General features: G+C 40.9%; 1 protein-coding gene across 1 annotated transcript in view; it reads right to left on the bottom strand.

The window, feature by feature from the left end:
• Positions 1-25,316, bottom strand: part of si:ch211-186j3.6 (neural-cadherin) — a 256,960-nt gene that overhangs the window by 133,653 nt on the left and 97,991 nt on the right. The window contains exons 13-16 of the mRNA XM_028580890.1: positions 22,148-22,397; positions 16,683-16,810; positions 15,735-15,921; positions 3,914-4,057 (exon numbers count right to left, since the gene is read on the bottom strand). Of these exons, the coding sequence (XP_028436691.1) occupies positions 3,914-4,057; positions 15,735-15,921; positions 16,683-16,810; positions 22,148-22,397 (709 nt within the window). The remainder of the gene's footprint in view (positions 1-3,913; positions 4,058-15,734; positions 15,922-16,682; positions 16,811-22,147; positions 22,398-25,316) is intronic.

Raw genomic sequence — 25,316 nt, 5'->3', positions numbered from 1 at the left:
CACACACACGCAGAAAACCTGAAACCAACAGACCACTGCCTAAGAAGGAGAGGTTACTGTCACTATGCTACTGACGTGGATTAAACGTGTTGCTGTGTTATGACATGTGCATGTGCAGCATAGCTAAGCTCAAGGAACAGCCTTCTTACAGCCAACATAAACAATGTACAGTAATGCTTGCTTTCACTGATTTATAATTGTATGCTGGAGAGCTACGAAACACAAAGATGCAATCGATTTTAAACTGGCCTTTAGAGTAGTGGTTCCCAAAGGACAGGCCAAGAGGACTTCTTCCAGTTTTTACTGCACATTTAAATAACATTTCATCAAATAAAAAAATGAAGGCCAAGTTGTGCATATATAATGGTTCATTTCCAAAGTGAGGACTGATTGGAATAGACTGAGCAAACTGATCAACAGCTGTTAAGTGGAACATGCTGAAACTGAAGTGGACCTCTTTGGGACAAAACCATTGAAACTCCTGTGAGTTTAATTTGATAGGGTAATTCTGGTGTTTTTCAACCTGGACCCTATTTTCCCATGCATTGGTGTTTAAGTGTAGCTTGGCTCCGCCCTCCTACGTACTTCCGCTCAATTTTCATTTCCCTTCAGTACTCAGTCGTCTGGGCTTGCGGTATATTCTTGTTTTTTTTTTCGGCCAAATTTTTGCCGGTCCAATCAGCGAACAGAGGGAGTGGCTGAGAACAATGACGTTGAGGACGTGCGCAAGAAAGATGCAAGCGAAGCCATTCGGTCCGTTGTGGCAACGCTGCCGAATATCCAGAAGTTAAAGCCCGAAAGAGACCAATCTTGGCTGAGTTGTGTTGGTGGTCATGATGTTGTGGCCCTCTTCCCCGCGGGGTGCGGGAAAAGTTAGATTTCCCAGCTCGCTCCGTTGGTGGTGAAGGAGTTGGCTAAGGCTAACGCTAAGGCTAACGCTAAGGCTAACGCTAGCGATGCTAATGCTAAATGTAAGCAGATAGTCGGTCTCCCCTCTTGTTGCACATGTGCATGACATACGTCACGACCAAACGTTAGCGATTGGTTATGACAGATCCAGAGTGGCTCTGGGCAGATGCAATAGTTTTAAACTTCAACAGAGTACCCGCCTCCAAGGAAGTTAACACTTGTCAATGGAGAGTGGCCAGACTCTCTGTACATGAAATGGACCAAAGTCTGGTGGGACAAGGCTAGTTTAAGTGACTAAAGTTAACAAAATGAAGTGTGTTTCATGTTGTTAAAATTAATATAGCGATTTTGGGGCTGTTTCATGTTAAACAAAACAACCTTACTCTTTAACAAAAATGTCAACCTGTGTAGGGATCCTTTCCATAATGTTGTCCGACACATATAATAATAGTGTCAGTGGCAAAAACAGCACTTTTTTATTGGACGCAAATTGAAGGTGCGCAATTGCCCAATAATGTCACATTGCAGCTTCTTTCGCTGCCGTCGAACGGACTAATTTCAAAAAAACTTTCCCATCAGTCACATAAAAACATGGGGAAACATTATGGGCAGCTGTGTAAAATCCATTCTCCCATCTTCTCTTCCTTGTCATCCTCCATCAACTTAACCCTCTATACACACACACATACATCAGTGCTTCCTCATCACTAGTTAGTGGTACTAACCCTATTCTGGACTCCAGCAGGTTTCTTACGCTCATACAACTAAGTAAGCATATAGTTGTCCTCTCATGATATTGATCCTGTGTAGCTGTTGAGTGATTTATCACAGCAATGTGTGAGGTGCACACAGCGGGCCTCTGCGCTCTGCTATGATAAATACATCAGATAATATATATATATGAGCGATATCCTGAACCTCTCTCCCTCCTCCCTCCCTCATTCTCTTCATCTTCACGTACAAAATACATCCTTCTCTCTCCATCTTATTTACTTTGAGCACTTTTTTTCTGCTTCTGTATTTCCAAGACAAATTGATCCACTTCACAATGGACACATTACCAGTGGCTCTGCGTGCGTGTATAGCAGCGACACAGAGGCCAGACACACACTGGGTTTCGAGAAGCAATTGTAAAAATGTCCATGTGCTGGCCTCGCCACTGAGTATTACTACTTAGTTATGTCAATCAGTGGTAGAGGGAGGTGAGCTGAAATTTAAAGATTATCTGTCCAGAAATGAGAGATAATTAGACCTTTACAAGTGTGAATGTTGATTGGTTCTCGCATTCAGACCGGAGTCTCAACAACATGCTTACAGGCAGAATTTGTTTGGACTTTTAGAAACACTAGCAGCAGTGAATACGTGAACACCATTCCCAGGCTACCGGGTGAAATTCAATTCGCTTGAACCATGATGACAGCTCATAGTGTGTGTAGCCCATCAATCCAACACTGACTTTCAGTTTCTCTCTCTTGGTTTACACAGAGGAAGTAAAAATTTCACAGATGCACCATAACAGGCATAAAATGGGCCCCAGATGTCCTCCATTTGATCTAACTTAAAAAGGTACAAAGTAGTGTCTGATAGTGGAAGGTAAACATTTGTACCAATTCAGCCTGAACTAAAGGTGCAGTTAATAAAGTCTGTTTAGGCAGCACACCGACTAAAGCACCTGGATGGTAGAAAAAGCACTCGTCCTCCACCACCACAGGGGCCTCAATCCCAGCAGTGGTGTTTCCAGCTTGGTCCCTTGAATACAATTTTCAACATGAGCCATTAGCAATAACGACTTCAAGCTGTTTATAGTTAGAACATTTTCTTTTGGCCTTTTACACACACTGTATCTTGATGTCTGTTGCTGCCACCCCTCTGTTACGCAAGCCCCAGTCACTTACAATGAGACTTGTGGATATACAACTACCAGGTCTTTTGTTCCGATCACAGTTCTACCACAGTTACTAGATGCCTTTTGATAGTGCGGTGTAGTGCAAGGCTTGGAGAGACTCTTTTCATTCCCTAGAGTAATAATGGTCTTGTCTTTTCTGTCATGAGCTGACATTTGCCTCTGGCCATGACAGCCGAGTGTCTCGCCAGGTTCCACCACAAACCGTTATCTTTGTCAGGATCTTGGCCAGCTCTCAAATCCTAACAAGGCCTCGTAATTAGTGCTTTATTAAAGGCAGGCGCACTGGAAAGGCCAACCAGTTAGCCCCTATGTAACTAATAAAGGGTGTGCAGCAAGTCTAAATGGAAAAATACCTTATTTACTAAATTCTACATTATGTCAATGTTTTAGATTTTAGTTGTGTTGTGCATAACTCTATTCAGAAAAAAAACTAACTGAATGGACTGTTAGACCACAGGCGTAGCGAATGCACCCTTAAAATAAGAGATTATAGTTCATGAAACTGTAGTTCTATATGAAGTGCAGCCATGTGGAAGCATGTCCAACAATGAACTTCAAGTGAATGGAATGACTAACAGGTTGAGCACCACATTCTCAAACTTTGAATAATTTTATAATGTTGCCAGTTTGCCATTGACAATGAAAAGAAAACAACACCAGCTGTGTGAGAATATTTCAAGGCCATGTACAAGCTGCATTCGACAACATTTTAACTGTAAGAACTGTTTGACCAAAGTGAAAAAAGACCTAAATGGTTTAAGTACACATTTCAGCTTTCTTGAGAGGTTCTTTCTTTACCTCACATCGGAAGGTTATATTGAATGGGTTCTTCTAAAGTGGCTGATTTAAACTCACATATTGCTGCAGTTTATATGACTTCACAACATGTTTTTAAGTGCCAAGTAAAAAGATTTGGTTACACTTTACTTGAAGGTATCTGCACAAGAGTGAATGTGTCATAAACATTATAAACAAGTCATAAACGTTCATGACATAACGCTTCTTTTAGTAAGTGTCATTCGGTTTGTGCCACACACACACACACACACACACACACACACACACACACACACACACACAGTTATCCATGCCACCCACCTTCGTCCCCATCGTTGGCACCGACAGTGAGGATAGCGAAGCCTACGTCAGCATCCTCATCCACATCAACTTCATAGGACGCCTGTGCAAATGCTGGCTTGTTATCGTTCACGTCACTGATAAAAACACGAACATATGCAGTGTCTGAAAATAAAAAGATTTGAAAGAGTGAAAGAGAGAGAGAGAAAGAGGAGAAAGGCAATTGTAAACATGAGGTTGTTCTTATTCTGTCAACATGAACATCTGTCTATCTCTCTTTGGATAGCAACTGTGTAGTCACTTTTCTCTTGCGCGCGCGACGATAGGAAAGTAGATTCTTCATGCACAGAAAACAAAAATAACATCCAATTTGCTTTTCTTCTATCCACCGGTGAGTATCACTTTTCTATTACATCTGTCACCCATCTCCACTATTTCTGTCTATTTTACCTATAATCTGGCTGTTTCTGTTTCCTTCACCATTCAACCGCAAGTTGAAGCAGAGTACAAAGCACCCTGGGGGCATGAGTGTAAGGTTTCATAGTTAAGCAAACTAACATACTAAGCTTCCTTTGATATCTGAATCAAAACGAGCGCAATTTCCAATACACGCTCCAAGATGAGATACATTATTTAAGCCAGGGTGGAAGAGATGGTATACAGTTCATGGCACAGATAGCAGCTATGACTAAACAAGACGCAGATGCCAGGGCTTTGCAGATGTTCAGAATCTGTCGGATAGAACGGAGCGATGGAGGAAGAACACAGGAAGTGGATAAGCAGATGTAGCAGCCATCCCCTAATCCTCCCTCTCTTCTGCTAACGCTGCCCACTCATCCATGTTTTCACACTTCCACAGACATGTATGTGTAAACCCTCCCCCCCCAGCCCCACCCCACATACTAGCTCGTAAGTAGCAGGAGAGCTTGTTAATTGCCTGTGAAATCAGGTTTCATCAAGGTTATTTTCGTAACACGATTTTGCTGTCACTAATTTGCAACTTTGTGCTTGGCATGCCACGTGTATGTCAGTATGTGTAGATGTGCAAAGTCAAATGCAGCGAATATTATCACACCTTCCCTCTTGTACGTCTTCTTTTCTTTTTCTTTGAATAGTTTTGTCAGATGAGACATAAGCCTTGTGGCTTTTGAGTAATTAATGTTGAATTTAATGTTGACACAAGCTATGTTCACATAGTCTTTAACGACGTTCCACTTCCAGAATTGCTCCTTTGCTGCCAGAAAATGGACGGGGAGAGGCGCGGGAGAGACGCGGGGAGGACAGGGAGGGACGAGGGAGGACAGGAGGTACACGGGAGCACAGGGAGGGACACGGGAGGACAGGGAGGGACACGGGAGCACAGGGAGGGAGACGGGAGGACAGGGAGGGACACGGGAGCACAGGGAGGGACACGGGAGCACAGGGAGGGACAAGGGAAGACAGGGAGGGACGAGGGAGGACAGGGAGGGACGAGGGAGGACAGGGAGGGACGCGGGGAGGACAGGGAGGGGTGCGTGGAGGACAGGGAGGGACGAGGGAGGACAGGGAGAGACATGGGGGGACAGGGGAGTGACACACTTTACCTCAGGTGTCAGCACTGAAAATAGGCTAGTTGTTGTTAAATTCATGAGTTTAAAGCCATTTTTGTGACTTTTTCTTTTGAAGACAGACAACCAACAACCAACACTGATGCATCAGAGGAGTTTGCATGTGGTGGGGTTAGGATATCATGTTTGAGGAATATACAAATGGGACTGACTAGTTTGCAACCAGCAGAAAACACATACAGTGGGGGAAATAAGTATTTGACCCCTTGCTGATTTTGCAGGTTTGCCCACTTACAAAGAATGCAAAAATCTACAATTGTAATCATATGTACATTCTAACAGTGAAAGACAGAATCCCAAAGAAAATTCCAGAAAATCACATCATATGAATTTATTAAAATTGATAACCATCTGATGAGGAAAAACAAGTATTTGACCCCCTGGACAAACAGCAAGTATTCTGGCTCCTACAAGCCAGTTAGTCTTTCTTTAAGACACAGCCCCAATCCGAACCAATTATCTACATCAAATACACCTGCCTCACCTCGTTACCTGTATAAAAGACACCTGTCAACACCCAAACAACCAGCATCCAACATCACCACCATGGGCAAGACCAAAGAGCTTTCTCTGGGACATCAGGGACAAGATTGTTGATCTGCACAAGGCTGGGATGGGCTACAAGAGAATCGGAAAAGCAACTTGGAGAAAAAGATCAACTGTCGGTGCAGTTATCAGGAAATGGAAGAAGCACCACACCACCGCCAACCTCCCTCGGTCTGGGCCTCCACACAAGATCTTGCCTCGTGGGGTGTCCCTGATCATGCGAACGGTGAGGAATCATCCCAAAACCACAAGGGGTAACTGATGAATCAACTGAAGGCAGCTGGGACCACAGTTACAAAAGAAACGGTTGGTAACACACTACGCCGTCATGGATTGAAATCCTGCAGCGCCGCGCAAGGTCCCCCTGCTCAAGAAGAAACATGTACAGGCCCGCATGAAGTTCGCCATTCACCACCTGGACGACTCAGAAGAGGCCTGGAAGAAGGTGATGTGGTCAGATGAGACCAAAATAGAACTTTTTGCCTCAACTCAACTCGTCGTGTTTGGAGGGCAAAAAACACCGAGTACAACCCAAAGAACACCATCCCCACCGTCAAGCATGGTGGTGGCAACATCATGCTTTGGGGTGCTTTTCAACCAAGGGGACGGGACAACTCCATCGTATTGAGGGGAGGATGGACGGGGCCATGTATCGTGGAATTCTGGACCGACATCTCCTTCCCTCAGTGAGAGAGCTGAAGATGGGTTGAGGATGGGTGTTTCAGCACGACAACGACCCTAAGCACACCGCCAAAGCAACAAAAGAGTGGCTGAAGAAGAAGCACATCAAGGTTCTGGAGTGGCCTAGCCAGTCTCCAGACCTGAATCCGATTAAAATCTTTGGAGGGAGCTTAAAATTCGAGTTGCCAGGCGACAACCTCGGAACCTGAATGATTTGGAGGCTGTCTGCAGGGAGGAGGGGCCAACATCCCTGCCGAAATGTGCACAAACCTTGTCACCAACTATAAAAACCGTTTGACATCTGTGCTGGCCAATAATGGCTTTTCTACAAAATATTAACATGCTGTTTGTCCAGGGGGTCAAATACTTGTTTTTCCTCATCAGATGGTTATCAATTTTAATAAAGTCATATGATGTGATTTTCTGGAATTTTCTTTGGGATTCTGTCTTTCACTGTTAGAATGTACATATGATTAAAATTGTAGATTTTTGCATTCTTTGTAAGTGGGCAAACCTGCAAAATCAGCAAGGGGTCAAATACTTATTTTCCCCACTGTACATACATATATATATATATATATATATATATATATATATATATATATATATATATATACACACACATATATATATATACACACACATATATATATATATATATATATGTGTGTATGTGTATGTGTGTGTGTGTGTGTGTATGTATACATACATATATATACACACATATATATAGATACATACACATACATACATACATACATATATATATATATATATACATACACACACACATATATATATATATATATATATACATACATATATACACATACATATACACATATATATATATATATATATATATATATATATATATATATATATATATATATATATCAAATTTGGCTCAGGTGAAAAATACCTACAGTGGGGGAAATAAGTATTTGACCCCTTGCTGATTTTGCAGGTTTGCCCACTTATAAAGAATGCAAAAATCTACAATTTTAATCATATGTACATTCTAACAGTGAAAGACAGAATCCCAAAGAAAATTCCAGAAAATCACATCATATGAATTTATTAAAATTGATAACCATCTGATGAGGAAAAACAAGTATTTGACCCCCTGGACAAACAGCATGTTAATATTTTGTAGAAAAGCCATTATTGGCCAGCACAGATGTCAAACGGTTTTTATAGTTGGTGACAAGGTTTGTGCACATTTCGGCAGGGATGTTGGCCCACTCCTCCCTGCAGACAGCCTCCAAATCATTCAGGTTCCGAGGTTGTCGCCTGGCAACTTGAATTTTAAGCTCCCTCCAAAGATTTTCAATCGGATTCAGGTCTGGAGACTGGCTAGGCCACTCCAGAACCTTGATGTGCTTCTTCTTCAGCCAGTCGTTGTCGTGCTGAAACACCCATCCTCGACCCATCTTCAGCTCTCTCACTGAGGGAAGGAGATGTCGGTCCAGAATTCCACGATACATGGCCCCGTCCATCCTCCCCTCAATACGATGGAGTTGTCCCGTCCCCTTGGCTGAAAAGCACCCCCAAAGCATGATGTTGCCACCACCATGCTTGACGGTGGGGATGGTGTTCTTTGGGTTGTACTCTGTGTTCTTTGCCCTCCAAACACGACGAGTTGAGTTGAGGCCAAAAAGTTCTATTTTGGTCTCATCTGACCACATCACCTTCTTCCAAGCCTCTTCTGAGTCATCCAGGTGGTGAATGGCGAACTTCATGCGGGCCTGTACATGTTTCTTCTTGAGCAGGGGACCTTGCGTGCGCTGCAGGATTTCAATCCATGACGGCGTAGTGTGTTACCAACCGTTTCTTTTGTAACTGTGGTCCCAGCTGCCTTCAGTTGATTCATCAGTTCCCCTTGTGGTTTTGGGATGATTCCTCACCGTTCGCATGATCAGGGACACCCCACGAGGCAAGATCTTGTGTGGAGGCCCAGACCGAGGGAGGTTGGCGGTGGTGTGGTGCTTCCTCCATTTCCTGATAACTGCACCGACAGTTGATCTTTTCTCTCAAGTTGCTTTCCGATTCTCTTGTAGCCCATCCCAGCCTTGTGCAGATCAACAATCTTGTCCCTGATGTCCGTAGAAAGCTCTTTGGTCTTGCCCATGGTGGTGATGTTGGATGCTGGTTGTTTGGGTGTTGACAGGTGTCTTTTATACAGGTAACGAGGTGAGGCAAGTGTATTTGATGTAGATAATTGGTTCAGATTGGGGCTGTGTCTTAAAGAACGACTAACTGGCTTGTAGGAGCCAGAATACTTGCTGTTTGTCCAGGGGGTCAAATACTTGTTTTTCCTCATCTGATGGTTATCAATTTTAATAAATTCATATGATGTGATTTTCTGGAATTTTCTTTGGGATTCTGTCTTTCACTGTTAGAATGTACATATGATTACAATTGTAGATTTTTGCATTCTTTGTAAGTGGGCAAACCTGCAAAATCAGCAAGGGGTCAAATACTTATTTCCCCCACTGTATGGTAGGATAGAATTTATTTTATTTTATTTATTTATTTCATAATGTTAACACTGTTATGCTATATATATGCTATATATATATATAGCATAATGTTAACACTGTTATGTTTTGTTTATTACAGTCGAAAGCATATGCACAGATTTGTAGATATTTTAAACAAAGTAGCCCATTGATTCCTGAGTTGATCCTGAGGTGAAAACATATTTTTTGGGAGGGGAGATAGAATTCACCTCGGTTAAAGTTATGTTTTTGAAAAAGATAGTTAAGAAGGTACTTCAAATATGAAGCTTCAGTTCAGTATGGAGCCACAGGTGAAGTATCCTCACATAACCGAAGCCACCTTAAATGCAGGTGAGCACTCAATGAATACTGTCTCATAGTAATAAAAGTGATGAAAGCTGGCTGCCCTGCTTCATACAACTATTAATTATCTGGTTGAAATCTCTTGGAGAGAACCGCAGCAAAGGTTTCAAAATTCTATCCTACCATAGGTATTTTTCACCTGAGCCAAATTTGACATGCTGAAATTCATCCAGTGAAATCATGTGAACATTATGCTTACAACCATTGTTGACTGGATTAACGAAAACCTATAGTACCCTTAGTATTATTTCTGTGAAGTTCCCCTTACAGTTGGAACTTTAATGAACAATACACAGAAGTATGTATAGTAGTTAAGTACACAAATACATTTTCAAGTTGGCTTCAATCAATCCAAATAGAAATATATTGTAAAATATGATGAATGGCCTAAGAAGTAATGACAATGAGAAGGGCTGGCACTAAAAGCAAGGACATGATGTCCTAATTGTTACCTCCACCAAGGAGGTCATGTTTGTTAGTTTGTTTGTCTGGATTACAGAAAAGCTACTGGCCCAATTTTCATAAAAACGTGGTTGAAGGGTGTAGCACGGGCCAAGAAGGAACCCATTTCATTTTGGAGTGGATCCAAATCATACACAAACTATTTTTTCACTTTCGTTAACAGTGGGCAATTGTGATGCATTTATGTGGTATATAATATATAATGTGGACTAAATGGAAAAATGAGTTCCCGGTCATAACACATGGCTCACCTGATATGTTTCCTTTGCTCTTCGTTGTACTGGAAACAGCTATAAACGTGAGGTTTAAACACTCTGAGCAATAAAATACAACACTTCTTCTTCTTTGTAGCGTCCAACAACTTCCCAACCTTAGGAACATGAGCCTCCGGGCGCCCGGATAGCTCAGTTGGTGGAGCGGGCGCCCATATATAGAGGTTTACCCCTCGACGCAGCAGGCCCGGGTTCAACTCTGACCTGCGGCCCTTTGCTGCATGTCATTTTACCTTCTATCTCCCCTTTCATTTATTTAGCTTTCCTGTCAATAGATGCCTAAAAAAGGTCACAAGTATCCAGAAAAGATTTTCAGACTGCAATCATTTAATAGTCAAAAGTATTCCTTACTCGATCAGAGCTATGAGAGCTGAATTTGATCAACTTTAACAAAAGGAAGCTGAATAGGAGGGGAAAGAACAGCCTTTGATTTGAGGAGCGTCGGGGGATAAATCAGATTTATATAAATTCTGCCATTTTAAAAAGAATTATTAATGATCTTTAGATGTAAAAAAAAAAAAAAAAAATAAATCCCCCATTTCATCAGCGATTGAGGGGATCGTTTTGGTATTCTGCCTTCTTTTTAATGAGAAACACAACATGCCACCCTGGTATGTTGCCATGCTTTTATAAATCGTGTTTTTAATTTCTGTATTTTTAAGGTTTGCTTCAGAGTAAAAGTTTTAAGGACAGCAGCTGTTCAAAATGTGGTGGGATTTTTTTTGTTACAGGTTTAAGCGATTGAAGAGTAAAATTCAGTTAAGCCACAGTGAAATGATTTCCCTGTGGAAATCGTATCAGAGATTGACAACAATTGCAATTATATGTACTCTTATTTTCATTTTATTTATTACTATTGTATTTTAATATTTAATTTGTTGTATTTCATCTTGTTGTGCAGCACTTTATAACATTGTTTTAAAAAAGTGATGGTATATGAATGAAGTTTATCATTATTACTACTTGCTGAGTGTTTTGATGTGTTAATCTGTGTTAAATATCTGTTAATTTGCCTGTCACCCCTCCTTCATCATCGTAATAACACAGAAAAGATCAAATAAAATAACTCCCATAGCTTAATATTTAACTTTTATATTAACACACAAAACATTTAACACAAATGTCACAGTGAGCCAAACCTAGGACCTGTTAAGAATCTATAATCAGATGTAGAGCTGCAACGATTAAATCGTTTAGTTGTCAATTCTTAAATTAATCACCAGCTATTTTGACAATCAATTAGTCGGTTTGAGTAATTTTTTAAGACAAAAGTAAACATTCTCTGTTTCTAGTTTCTTAAATGTGAATATGTTCTAGTTTCTTCTCTCCTCTGTGACAGTAAACTCAATATCGTTGAGTTGTGGACAAAACAAGACATTTGAGGATGTCATCTTGGGCTTTTTTGGAAACACTGATCCAACATTTTTCACCATTTTCTGACTGGTCTGAACCAGACAAGTAATTGATTAATCGAGAAAAAAAAAAATCAACAGATTATTCGACTATGAAAATAATCGTTAGTTGCAGCCCTAATCAAATGTATTAAAGATATATCCTGGTGTGTCTTGCTGTTTTTTCAACACTTCTGTCCATCCACCCATCTGCCTCAACATCTGTTCATTTCTCTGTGTCTCTCTATTCTACTGAGCATGTATGCATTTCATCTGGCAGCAAATGAGAGAGAAATGGAAAGATGGGGGAAGAGAGGGAGCAAGAAAGAGAGAGAAAGAGAGCGAGAGAGGGAGGGAGGGAGAGAGAGAAAGAGAGAGAGGGAGAGAGAGACTAGATGAGAAAAATGGCCTTTGGTCATTCAGTATGGAGAGATGAGCAGATGTGGGAAGGGACAGAAAGAGGAAAACAGAGGTTATTGCTGCCTTCAATGAATATTTGGAGCCTTAATTGAAGTCTACAGAGCAGCTGTCTACAGCTCTCTCCCTCTTTGTGCGTGTCCTCATTTTCAGTCAGTGTAACAGCAATTGCCGCCACTATATATACTATTACAACTCTAATATCAACAGACTCTAAATCATTTCTGCAATTAATCATCTGTTTGCATTTTTACATGATATCTACTAATTCAATAAACAGTATAATTAACTTGTTCAAAATGAACTGCAGAGATCATGTCCCAGAAAAACATCACGTAGTTAATAAAAAAAAACAATCGGACAACTTTTGAGCTGGGTGGTGATCTTTGTTTACATACGTTATGCAATTGATACAACAGTGGTGGGACTGATTTCAAACCACAATGAAACACAATACAGGGAGGAAATTGACAGGGTGACAGAGTGGTGCACGGACCATAACCACACACTGAACATTAAAAAGACAAACAAACTCAGTGACTTCAGGAGACACAGTCAGGGAGAGAGGAAGTGGAGAGGGTCGCCAGCTTTAAGTTTCTGGGGACTCACATCAGTGAGGACCTCCACATGGACAATCAACTCTTCTGCCCTGGTTAAAAAGGCTCAACAGCAGCCCTACTTCTTACAGACACTGGCAAAGAACACACTGTCTGCAGAACGGCTCAGAGCCTTTCATCACTGCTCCATTGAAAGCGTTTTTAACATACCGTCTGACTGCCTGATATGGTGATTGTACAGAGGCTGATCGAAAAAAAAAAAATGTCTACAGAGAGTCATAGAAACTGCGGCAAGAATCATTGGAATCCCCCTGCCCTCTCTGGAGGACACCTTCAGGACCCGCTGCCTCTGCAGAGCTAACAACATCCTGGCAGATGCGACCCAGCCCTGTCATCCCCTGTTCTGTCTGTTACCCTCTGGAAGGCGCAGCAGAGCGATCAAAGCTCCAACCTCCAGACTGAAGGACAGTTTTTAATCCAAGACTCATCACTGAACCGAACAAAATCAAACATCTCACCACCTGGGTGTCATGAAGAAGATGTGCAATGATACAACCCGTGCAATACTGTTTCCATGCTTTTGAAATCCTTGTTCATATATTTATTTATTGGGATACGAGTGTATGTTAGGAGTGTATGTCAGAGTATTTATTTGTGTATTTATTACTTTTATATTCAGGTAGGGCTGGGCGATATATCGATATTATATCGATATCGTGAGATGAGACTAGATATCGTCTTAGATTTTGGATATCGTAATATCGTGATATGACATAAGTGTCTTTTCCTGGTTTTAAAGGCTGCATTACAGTAAAGTGATGTCATTTTCTGAACTTATCAGACTGTTCTATAATTTGCCTTTACCCACTTAGTCATTATATCCACATTACTGATGATGAAGTGTGAAGATATTTTGTATAGATATATATAACCTGTTTATTATTTATTCATTTGATTTTGCAACTGTTCACTGAAATAGCCGGTTTCTATGAAACTACTTGTGACATGTCATATTTGGCTTTGACTGAACTGCTCTCACTTTGCGGAAAAAAATATCGGGATATATATTGTATATCGATATTCAGCCAAAATATATCGGGATATGACTTTTGGTCCATATCGCCCAGCCCTATATTCAGGTACGGCACAGCAAATCTCGTTGTACGCAAGCTTGTGCAATGACAGTAAAGTATGTTCCATTCTAATTGCTTCAACTGCTGGGTAAAAAAAAGTCTTTAGTTAAGTGACTGCAGTATCTAATGACATATTATGATAGAAAAGTGTGTGGACAGCCCTTCCAATTAGTGGGTTCAGAACATCAAGCATGCAGCTATGCAATCTGAATGCATCAACATTTGCAGTAGAATATGTTATACTAAGGAGCTCAGTGACTTTTAATGTGGCAATGTCAAAGGAAATAATATTTCCAATAAGTCCGTCTGTCAAATGTCTTCCCTGTCCAGCTTAGGAGCAATGACAGTTCAGCAGTGAAGCGGTAGGCCACACAAGCTCAAAGAAATGGACTGATTTCCTTGCAGTGGCACACAAGCCAAAGATCACCATATGCAGTGGTCCCCGCAGGATTCTATTTCATAGTATGCACAAGAACCTCTCATACAGTAGCTCATATTTGCAGAAGATTCATCCAAACGGCCAATTACACCACACACAGCCAGCCACACATAGAAACACATGCACTCATTCTTATACAATATCCATAGTTTCACACATGGCCAAAATAATGTAGTCTTCATTGTAGTGACTTTCAATGAAAGTAATATAGGCCTATCTAAATAAGCCACTGAGTGCCAAACTTGTGAACTTGTTTTGGATGCGTTTTCTGGGCTAAAAATAAACAAAAAAAAATGACCAATGACCATACGCAAAGCCAAGCCTTGGTTGGACAGGTGTAAAGCACGGCGTGCTGGAGCACCACAAATGTCTAGTCTGCAGGATGAATGATGATTCACTACTTGGAAAGCAGGGTTTGACATAATTAGGTCAGGCGAACATGAAGGCACATCCTGCCTGAATGCACAGTGCCAACTGTTGGGTGTCAGGTGAAAAATGGTCCAGGCAGTTGTGTGAGTTTGTATGTGTGAGTGCGTTCGTCTGTGCGTGCGTGCGTGGTAGGACCCTGACCTAAACCCCATCCACTTTTGGAGTGAAGCGCAATGCCGACTTCGAGCCAGGCTTTATCCCCTAACATCAGTGGCCAACCTCACTAACACTCCTGAATGGGAGCAAATCCCTGAAGACAGGTTCCTGAATCAGGTGGAAAGCCTTGAGAGACGAGTGGGGGCTGTGACAGCAGCCGTTTAATAAGATGTTCAACACATCACATATGGGTTTGTGTCCACATACACTACTGGTCAAAAGTTTGGGGTCACTTTGCAATTTCCATTCCACTCCATTATAGACAGAACACCAGCTCAGATCAGTTGCATTGTTTTTTTAACCAAGGCAGCAGTTTTATATTATGTGTAGGGTTGGGTATTGTTTGGGTTTTTTCCGATACCAGTGCTAAATCAATACTTTTAAAACGGCGCCGGTGTCTAAACGCTGCCTGAACCGAAATATATATAATATATTCATAATGTATATAATATAAAATATAAAAAAGGAGCACAAAACAATAGTTGGTGACATTAAAGAACGGCTTGTTTATTACTAAGGCCATATGGTCAAAATTAAATGATTGATTAATAATGTAATAACAATAACTTATAACAATGACTTATTTCACCAATAAATTGCTGGTAAAAACAAGCACCAGATGCGAAAAGGGTATTTAACTTAAAATGCACCACAAGGCTGAATGTTTCAAGTGAACGCACCGTCTGTCTGTGTTACTTTTTTGGCCTGACAAGATGATTTTCGCCTGACATGTGATCCCACGATTCTGGCATGATCTCATGATGTCGCGAGAATCCAACTGCCGTGCAAGGTAAAGGAGACATAACAATGCTGGACAAACAACACCTCAGCAACCAGAACTTAACAATCAATTCAGTCGCAGGTTGTTGCAGTGTCAGCCTCACTCACCAGAGTTGGGCTGTCCATGTTTGCCAGGCCGTGCCGATTCCCAGCCATCCACAGACTGAACCTCCAACAGGTAGGAGCTTTTGGTCTCACGGTCAAACACAGTCTGGGAGTAGATAAATCCCAGCTCTGGGTCAATACGGAAATACTGGTGATCCCCACTGCGATCCTCTAGCAGGGAGTAGGAGATCTGGGTGGTGGGGGGAGGGGGGGTTGAGGCAGACAAAAATAGATATAGAGGGTCAGGTTTTAGTTTAGTTTGGTTTTTATAAGGATCCCCATTATAGGTGACCAGCTAGCCTTCCTGGGGTCAAAAAAAACATTAAATCAGACAATATTCAAACATTTCATGACACATAACGGAAAAGAAAAGAAACAGAACAAACTCTAACAAGTATAAAACAAAATAACAAGGAAACAACCAAGAAAACCCAAGGAAAAAAAATTATCTAAAAAACAGCACTACATGACACTATATTACACAACATGACAAAGAATTAGAAATTTTTTTTTTTAGAATTAACATTGAGCTAGCTCACAAGGACAAAGAAGGAGAACAAATATGTATTACAACAAAAGAAAATAAGATACAAAACCTCTAGATAAACATTTTAAATAAAGGTGAGATTTAACTTTCGTTTTTAAAACTTGCCTTTCCTTTGATAAAATGTATGCTACTTGGGAGATCATTCCATGAAAAAAAAGCTCTGCATTAAGACACATTTTTAGGAAAAGGTGCTAAAACACTGTCAAACGGCTTATTTACACAGCGAGAAAGAATACATTTTAAATCATCAAAAAGGAGTCAGACAAAAAAAAATTATTGAGTGCATGTATTCAAAAGGAACTTTCAACTGACTATGCAAAAGCAACATTACCACTTTTACCACAGCGTGTGCGTGCGTGTGCATGCGTGTGTGTGCGTGTGCGTGTGTGTGTGTGTGTTTTCACCTTGCCATTGAGACCCAAGTCGAGGTCATTGGCTAAAACCTGGAAAACCAAAGTTCCAGATTCTGCGCCTTCAGTGACCGAGGCCTCGTAGATAGAGGAAGTGAAAAATGGGACGTTGTCATTGACATCTAGAGGAAGAGGATAGGAAGAGAGAGTGTTATTTTTGCATTGCGTATGTGGTGGATTTGATAAAACCGTCATAGATGATTGATGGGCCCAAATTGCCTGCAGCACTAGGTGGTAACAACAATCTACAAATCTACATACCTGCTTATTACCAACAAGTGGCTGTTAGTAGCACAATTATCTATTCGATAAGTTGTCTTCTTTTTTTTAAAGTAATATGTCAAGTAGTATTTTTTATATTATAGATAGATAAAGCTCCCGAGAATCACTTGAGCACAATCTTGGATACTCAAAGGATATGTATTATTTATAGTGCCCTGCATTCAGTTTAGCCACATTTGTGAATATCATTTAATCTGTTATTGCAGTTCAATTAGCTTCTTTCGCTAACACTTAGTGCCTTTTGGAATACAACGCTTATTTGCCACTTATCGTAGATAATTTACCCACTTAGTTCAAGTGTCCAAATTAAGGATGTCAGAAGAACCGATACTTGCGATACCTTTTGGTTCTAATATGACAAAACACAGACGATGCCCATTTTTTTGAAGCACCATAAGCACCATGAGCGCCGATGCTAGTGTTAGCAGCATCGGTGCTTTGCCTCTTCCGGAACTGATGGGGGCAGTAGACGCTTCAGAGAGTTCCAGTCGATACATTCAGAAGGAAGGAGGACACGAACAAAGTCACGGAGTCAACGGAGACAGATTCAACGGAGAGTCAACAGACACAGATTCAATGGAGAGTCAACGGTGACAGATTCTACCCAACCTAAAAAAACGGCATGTTCACTGCAAACTCACGGTCCTCTCTTCCTGATTTACAGCCCCCCTCTCTTGGCTTCAAATAACTCACCGTTTTCGGCTACGGCCGCTGAACAGGCTACACGTTGTAAACAACCGTGGCCCCTTGCCTGGTCTTCCGGTAACGTTAGCTAGCAGTTAGCATGGCAGCATTAGCAAGGACCAATCGGGATCACTTTACTGGCTGTGTCTCAATTGTTTTGTATGTCTTGTTATGACATTTTGATATTTTTGAAATATTTTAATAAAGAAGTTCATGTTTCAAGCTCAAGTACATGGAATCTTAGAAAATCTTTCTTTTTTTTAACCGTGGTAACGAAATCGGCATCGAGAATCGTGTTATTTTACTGGCATTTGCACCGACTACTGAATTTTTGGTATCGTGACACCCCTAGTACAAATGGTTGTGTAAAGGCAAGTTTCCTTTGGACCAGAATGCATCAGCATGGTTTCACATTGAGTAACAACAAATGCACAGAGCATATATGTATCTAGCTGCAGTGCTGTTGCATTTTAGAATTCAATTTTAAATTCTGTTATTTACATTGAAAGCTAAGGTCAAGGTTTGGATCCCTTGTACATTTCTGATATTTTAAGCCCATTTCATACAGACTTTTCAGATGTGCTGATAGAAAGCTTTCAGAGGTTCTGCAGTCTGGCTCAAAACAAAGGGAGATTGTGCTTCTGCTGTTTTATCTCTGATACATTGGAACAGCTTTCACATCAGCACAAGGCCAGCTGAGTCAGTGCTGTGTGGCAAAATACTTTTAAAAGGCTTTAAATTTGTCAGGGATGCAGGGATACATTGGTATCAGCCGATATTCGCCTCGTTCAATGCCAAATAAGATGCCATTCACCGATGGCAGTGGCCGATGTTTATGTGCTGTTTTTTTGCAGTCTCAATCGGGACAGTTTGAATAGATCGCTTGCATTTACTGCTACTGCAGCTGCTGATTAAGAAAAGAAGCCACTGACTGGAAACGACGCGGGCATGACTTAAGAAGTCAAGGGGTGCCGTGTCCATGTGTGGTTTGTTTACAGTAAAACACGTTGGCCCTGTGGGAGTATTTAACACCGTGTCGGACACAGATCAGTGACATAAACCACCACCAGAAAGACGCAGTCCTTGATAACCACAGCATTGGAGGAGATCATAACATTAGCATACCAATGAATCGGTGCAGCCCTACTATTTGTAATTGGAATTTATAACTATTTTGAATTGCTACTTTCAAATGGAAAAGAAAAGAACTTTGTAACTGTTGTTTGGAGAAGTCCTGTATAGATAAAAGGTTCCTACTACTCATACTACTACTGCTACTATGACTACTAGTACTACTACTACTTACTCACACTTCTGCAAGATACCTAAGCCAAACAAACACTACAAAAGTTAGCTTTTGCCAGGACACAGAAAAGTATCATCTGGCCAGGAACGGCTTCGGCCATACAGTATGTGCAAGTGCACCTTCCTAGTGGATTTCTCCTGTTTACCTTGCAACCATTGTAACAAAAGACCAAATAATTGTCTTTGCGATAACTTTCCAGAGTTGTAAAATCCCGCCTCAGAGTATCGTAAACTGCTGAGTAGAGTTTTGGTGTCTAGTGAGCCTTTAAACTCTTTTACCTGTTCCTAAAACTGAACTTCCTGGATCATATTTCTTGTCTCACCGGTACCTGAAGCAGCCGCCCACCAACTCAACACTTTCAGTTGTTTTAATGCAGTCTGAACGCCCACTAAGTTTGACTGCATCAAATATGTGCCCATTGAATTTCCTTTTAAATCAATAACTTTCTTTGTTTCTGAAGTCTTCTTAAAGGTGAATTTGTAGGTAGTGAATAAAGAAAGAAAGATGAACAAATTGGCAGTAAATATGCTGCTTATTGTTGGTGCATATTGGCCTTCAGAGCAGCTGCTGTCCTTATGATGTTGCAATGAAGCATTCTGGACTGGGGTTGATTTGGTCCTTAATCAAGAAGCAAGCTGGCAGCTATTGAAATAAAGGAGGAAATCCAAATCACCTTCATATTCTGTTTAGATCTGGATATTGTATGGTAAGAATTCATCCTAGTTTTCAACATTTGTTTCGTGGGATATATGGAAAAATGGGAAACAAGTACATTGTAAGAGATCAGCATTAGCACCATGGTGGCTCCCTTGTCAGCTTATTGATTTAGATTAGTCCACACATTTCTTGTAGCTCTGACAACAGACATATTCAATTTTTTGTGGGGTCATTTTTCCAAGCCCTGTTAGCATCGAGATCAAAGCATTTACTGCATCAGGCCAATAAAAATGGACAAAATGTCCCTTTTCTTACAACAGTTGAAGCATAACAAGTTTGCCTGAAAAGCAGAAACCAAATTTGAACATAGTTGATTCAAGGCCAAAAGCATTACAGAAGGGACTTGAATAGAGCAACACATTAATTGTACCACTGCTCCATGTGCCATTTTTTCCAACCCTTTCTTCTGGGTAAATGTCTTAATCTATGAATTAAAAATGGGGTCTTAAATCCATTACAGACCTCCCTCCCTCCCTCAGCCGCAATGCCTCAGGAAGGGTCAAAGAACTTTCTTATTAAGACAGATAAGCAAGAGGGGCGAGCGAAAGGAGGAGAAGGGGATGTTAGAAGAGGGACATAAAAGGGACGCAAGAGAAGGGAGAGGGTCTGTATGAATTAATTATTTCTCACTGGATTAGAACCAATGTGATAGAATGGGGTATGTGTGCATGTGTGTGTGTGTGTGTGTTGCAGGGGGATTAAATGCAGGTGAGTCTGGGACATGTGGGGTAGGCAGAGTTATTTTGAGGAGCAAGGTCAGGGACTAGCAACGACGACTTAAACCTAGTTACCAATGGCTGAGTATTAACTGAAACAGAGTTACACCAAACTAAAGTAATTATACTTAGAAGTACCATACAATAATGACAGACATGAAAGAACAATATGAGAGCGACTGGAACAGGAGTCCCGGCTGGAATTTCTTTGCAGAGGATGTCTGTATGTCTGTGAAATATCTCCTGAATCATCCATTCTACTTCACACTTGGTTTTCCTGGGTACCCAATGAACTCGGGGTTTGGATTTTGGAGCAATTTGGACTGCATTGGATAATGGATATTAAAAATAAAACTAAACGGCTGAACAATAAGCTGCTGGTGCAGCACGTAGCAGACTGGTGACACACTCTGGACAGCAGCGGGGTGGGGGAGGTTTACCGGCTTTGACTGCGGTTCACTTTTTGCTGCTTGTAACGTAACATGATTGCTGGATGTAACAAGCAAACTTTTCTTCACGTTCCTGGAGCACGAGTGAACAGCTGAGAGACCATCGCAACTGTTGTGTTGAATGAGGTTGGAAAAAAGAGGAAAACTAAGAGGAAACTAAGTGCTTTGCGGTCCTTCTGTGAGTAATGTTGGGTACTATTTGGTTTTGGAGAATTCTAAAAGCAGCAATACCACAGGCCAAGCAATCGGCCCGTTCCAAATAGGCACATTTTCAATGGGCACTGTTCTAGATTATATTAAAACAGAGCAGCCAAAGTAAATTTTTCAAGGCTTTTCAAAGATTGTGAATCGCCACAACTGCGAAAGGTCCTTGAGCATACAGTCATAAATGTGCACTACAAATATTAGGCTCATTGGTTAGAAGTAAGCCACACACACACACACACACACACACAGGACACTTTGTTTAAAATAGATTGAAAATAGTTGCAAAAGTAAGTGCTTGTAAAATGTGAAGATCTCGGTTTTGAAATGTATGTTAAGGTAGTAGCGAGTACTATGTTAGCGAACCCCTGCTTCCCTAGCCAGCTCTATTAAAACATTCAGACAAAGCCCGAAGACAAAGTGTATCGACAGACAATGTTATAAAATCTATCACACCAGCATTGTTCACCCACCGCTTACAAGAATTTGCAGGATTACATGTACACTTCCCTAGTATATTTGGTGTTTTGATAAAACAGGCTTGTCAAGGCGCGGAAGAAAAGAGCGGGAGACATTGAATGATTTCTGATTCTGAGCACTTTAATAATAATGACTTGATAAACAAAAGTTTGGTCAAAATATAAGAGAGTTATGTGCCTCATTTAAATTTCAAGGACTTTTAAAGCACTTGGTTACATAAAAAGTGGCTATTTTTTAAGATATTCGAATACTTGATTTCCCCCACTCAAAATTCAAGCACTTCAAGCACCTTGTGCGAACTGTGTCAATAACATGTTCTGGGATTGCACTTTTGTAATATACAGTATAAGCTACTAGACCCTAACTGGGTCCTTCTGCTAGACCTTAACTGGGTCAGAAGTTCAGTTTTTAAAAAGGCATAGTGCCCAATGCTGCTCGACTGTTTTTATTATTTATGTTCTAAAAAGTCCATTAGGCCCATCTTGTGAATTCATCAAGTGAAATATTTCCTATTCTTCCATTAGCTTATAGCTCAGCCATTAAACAATGAATCATCAACTGCCCAATTCCATCATGTCTGTCGCCAAGAAAAAAAACAAAAAAACTATTAAGAAGACTCACCTGTGACATTGATGTACACCGTGGTGAAGGCCGCCAACGGTACAGCAGCCACATTCTGAGCTCGAACCCGCAGCATGAAGTTTCTGGTGGTCTCGTAGTCCAGGGGCTCTGCCACAAGGATGGAGGCCGAACCATCCTCTCGGTTGGGGGTCAAGTAGAAGCGAACAGGCATATTGGTCTCTGGGACCATGCCGTCCTCCAAGTTGTAAGTTACTCTGGGATCCCCAAGAGGGGAGGTGGCCTTGATGTTCTGTTTAAAACAAAGAATATGATATATCAATATGATAACATATCTCATTTGTGGGACTTTTAGTAATGGTCTCCAGCCAGTACTGGTCTCAGTCTAAAGCCACGTCAGTAATGTATCTTACCCAATAAGTGAAGAAAAAAACCCAATATAACCCCCTGGTCAGCAGCTGGTAGGTTTTGTATGTGTCCATGCTAACATATGGGCATACACTTCATCATTTAAACATGGTCAATTACTTTATGTAGTTGTCCTTTCTTTCATTTAGAATCAATTGATTATGATTACTTCATGTGTACTTACTTTCTCTGTAAGTGAAAATTGACCAACAAAATACAATCTTACAAACAGACAGAAATATGCATTTGAAAAACATTTTGCATGGTTCCATTTATCAACTGGAAATGGATCCTAAGGACAGTAACAAAAACAAGAACAGCTGCTGCTGAGCTTCAGTGTAAGTGTGCATTCTAAATAGTCGGAAATGATCTGCCCAAAGGAAAAACAAGTGTTTTATAGCGGGGATCAAAGGGAAACGCACTCTTTTCTTCAATCCTTATTCTCCATAAACTAATTAGGGAGAGGACCGTTCAGAGGTGATGCCAAATACACCCCAATTTAAATCAAAAATGCCATTTTGGGCGTGATTCGGCTTGCCTATGGGTGACCTAGCAGTATACATTCAACCTGCAAAGCATAGCAGCTACAATAATGAGACACCCTGTCTGGCATGCATAATTAGCAAACATGCCTCTAACTACTGTATGTGCGGATTTAGGCCATAAAAACCTAACATTTCCATGGTAGAGCTATTATAACCCTCTGAGAGTCATTGCATCTTTGCATAACAGCCAAATCAACACTGAACTACCATCTCGATTAATACACTGTACTGTAGGGATCTCTCTCTCTCTCTCTCTCTCTCTCTCTCTCTCTCTCTCTCTCTCTCTCTCTCTCTGCGCAACTCCCAAAAACATTAACATGTTCATCCACACATTCTCATGTAAAGTACTCTCCTCTGTCTTTTCATTTCCATATCTTGGTTTAAAATATTCATCAGCAACTTTAATGGACTTAATTGCTTTCAAGAGATCCTTAGAAAACACTGTTGATTAGTTGAAAATGTGATAGTGGCATGAAAAGGCGTGGTTAGCTGATTGACAGGGACAGACTGACATGTCAAATGAGGAGGGCGTGTATGTGTGATGCGGATTTAGCCCAGGCCCAGGCCCAAGCGGAAGGTGTGGAGATGCAGGTGGAGATCGTTTCTGGCTGGAGACAATCATGGAAGTGGCACGCTGATGGCTTCAAACCACACGCTTTCTTCACAGAGAACACTACTGAGGAAAATACGCTGAAGTTTTCCCACAACACAACATTTGTGAATACACGTTTTAAAACGAAAGAACAAATGAACAATTTAAGTTAAAAAATAAATCATGGAATCAATTTATAAACCAAATGTATTCAAAATTTTTGTCTCATCAAAGTATCCCCCTTTGGCAGATATAACAGCTGAACACACTCGTGGCATTCTTCCTACAATGGAAATCAAATATTCTTCAGAAAGTTCTTCCCAACTCTGTTGCAGTGTTGCACTGTACTGGCCACTCCATGTTTTTAAGCTTACCATCTTGTTCTTTTTTGCTAAGGTAGTTCTGGCATAGCTTGGACTTATGTTTTGGGTCATTATCTTGCTGTAGGATGAACCCCTGACCAACTAGGCGCATACCAGAGGGTACTGCATGGTGCTGCAAAATGCTGTGGTACCGTTTTGGTTCAGGGTGCCTTTCACTCTGTACAAATCACCATCCCTGGATCCAGCAAAACAGCCCCAGACCATCATGCTTCCTCCTCCATGTTTGACAGTTGATGTCACACACTGAGGAACCATCCTTTTTCCTACTCAACGGCGTACAAAAATCCTGCGTGATGAACCGAAGATTTCAAATTTTGATTCATCAGCCCATAACACCTTCTTCCAGTCTTCAGTAGTCCATTGGCAGTGTTTCTTGGCCCAGGCAAGCCTCTTTTTCTTATTCGGACGTCTTAGCAATGGCTTTCTTGCTGCAACTCAACCTATCAAACCTGCAGCTCCAAGTCTTCTCTTTATAGTTGAAACTGAGACTTGCTTATTACGACCACTATTAAGCTGTGCTTGAAGCTGTTGTCCTGTAAGCCGCCTAAGACGCAAGCTGTTGACTCTCAGAAACTTGTCTTCTGATTCTGTTGTGGCTTTGGGTCTGCCAGACCTCTTCCTGTCAGAGTTTCCCCCAGTTTCTAAGTGTACTCACTGACACCTTGACTTTCTTTGCTTTGTTTCTTTGCTCTGTAGGAAAGACCAACATTCTTAAGTGTTATGATGGTCTGTCTCTCTTCCATTGTTGCTCATGAGGGTATGGTACCACAGTGTGTTCCAACAATACTTTTATACAAACAGAGGGGGTTGCAAGTAATCCAGACAAGTTGGAACACCTGTGGGAATTGGTAGCACCAACTTTCAAAGCTTGATCAACCTCCATTGCTGCAGAACAGCATTTACGTTGTTAACCCATTTCTTGTTCCCTGAAAAAGGCCTTTTTGTAAAATTCTGAAATGTACATTATTTTTCAGTTTTGGGTAACCTTACTTTTTTTTTTAAACTCAGGCAGTTCACCACTTACCTTTGTACCATTTCAAGCTATTCATTGGACTTGAACTGCTAAAAGTTCAATAAAAAACAAAATAAATTGGGGTGTTCTAAAACTTTTTACCAATAGTGTGTGTGTGGGTTTGTGTGTGTGTATATATATATATATATATATATATATATGTGTGTGTCTATAATTCATATGTTAAATGCAATTCGTTACTGGTTAGGCTAGCCTTTAGTAGCTGTGTTCCTTTGTGTAACCTGTCCAGGTTAGCTTAGCATTGTCACAA

The sequence above is a fragment of the Perca flavescens genome, chromosome 1 (assembly GCF_004354835.1).
Source record: "Perca flavescens isolate YP-PL-M2 chromosome 1, PFLA_1.0, whole genome shotgun sequence".
NCBI classification, from domain to species: domain Eukaryota; kingdom Metazoa; phylum Chordata; class Actinopteri; order Perciformes; family Percidae; genus Perca; species Perca flavescens.
Note: the sequence above shows the minus strand (reverse complement) of the source record. Positions and strands in the feature narration are given on the sequence as shown.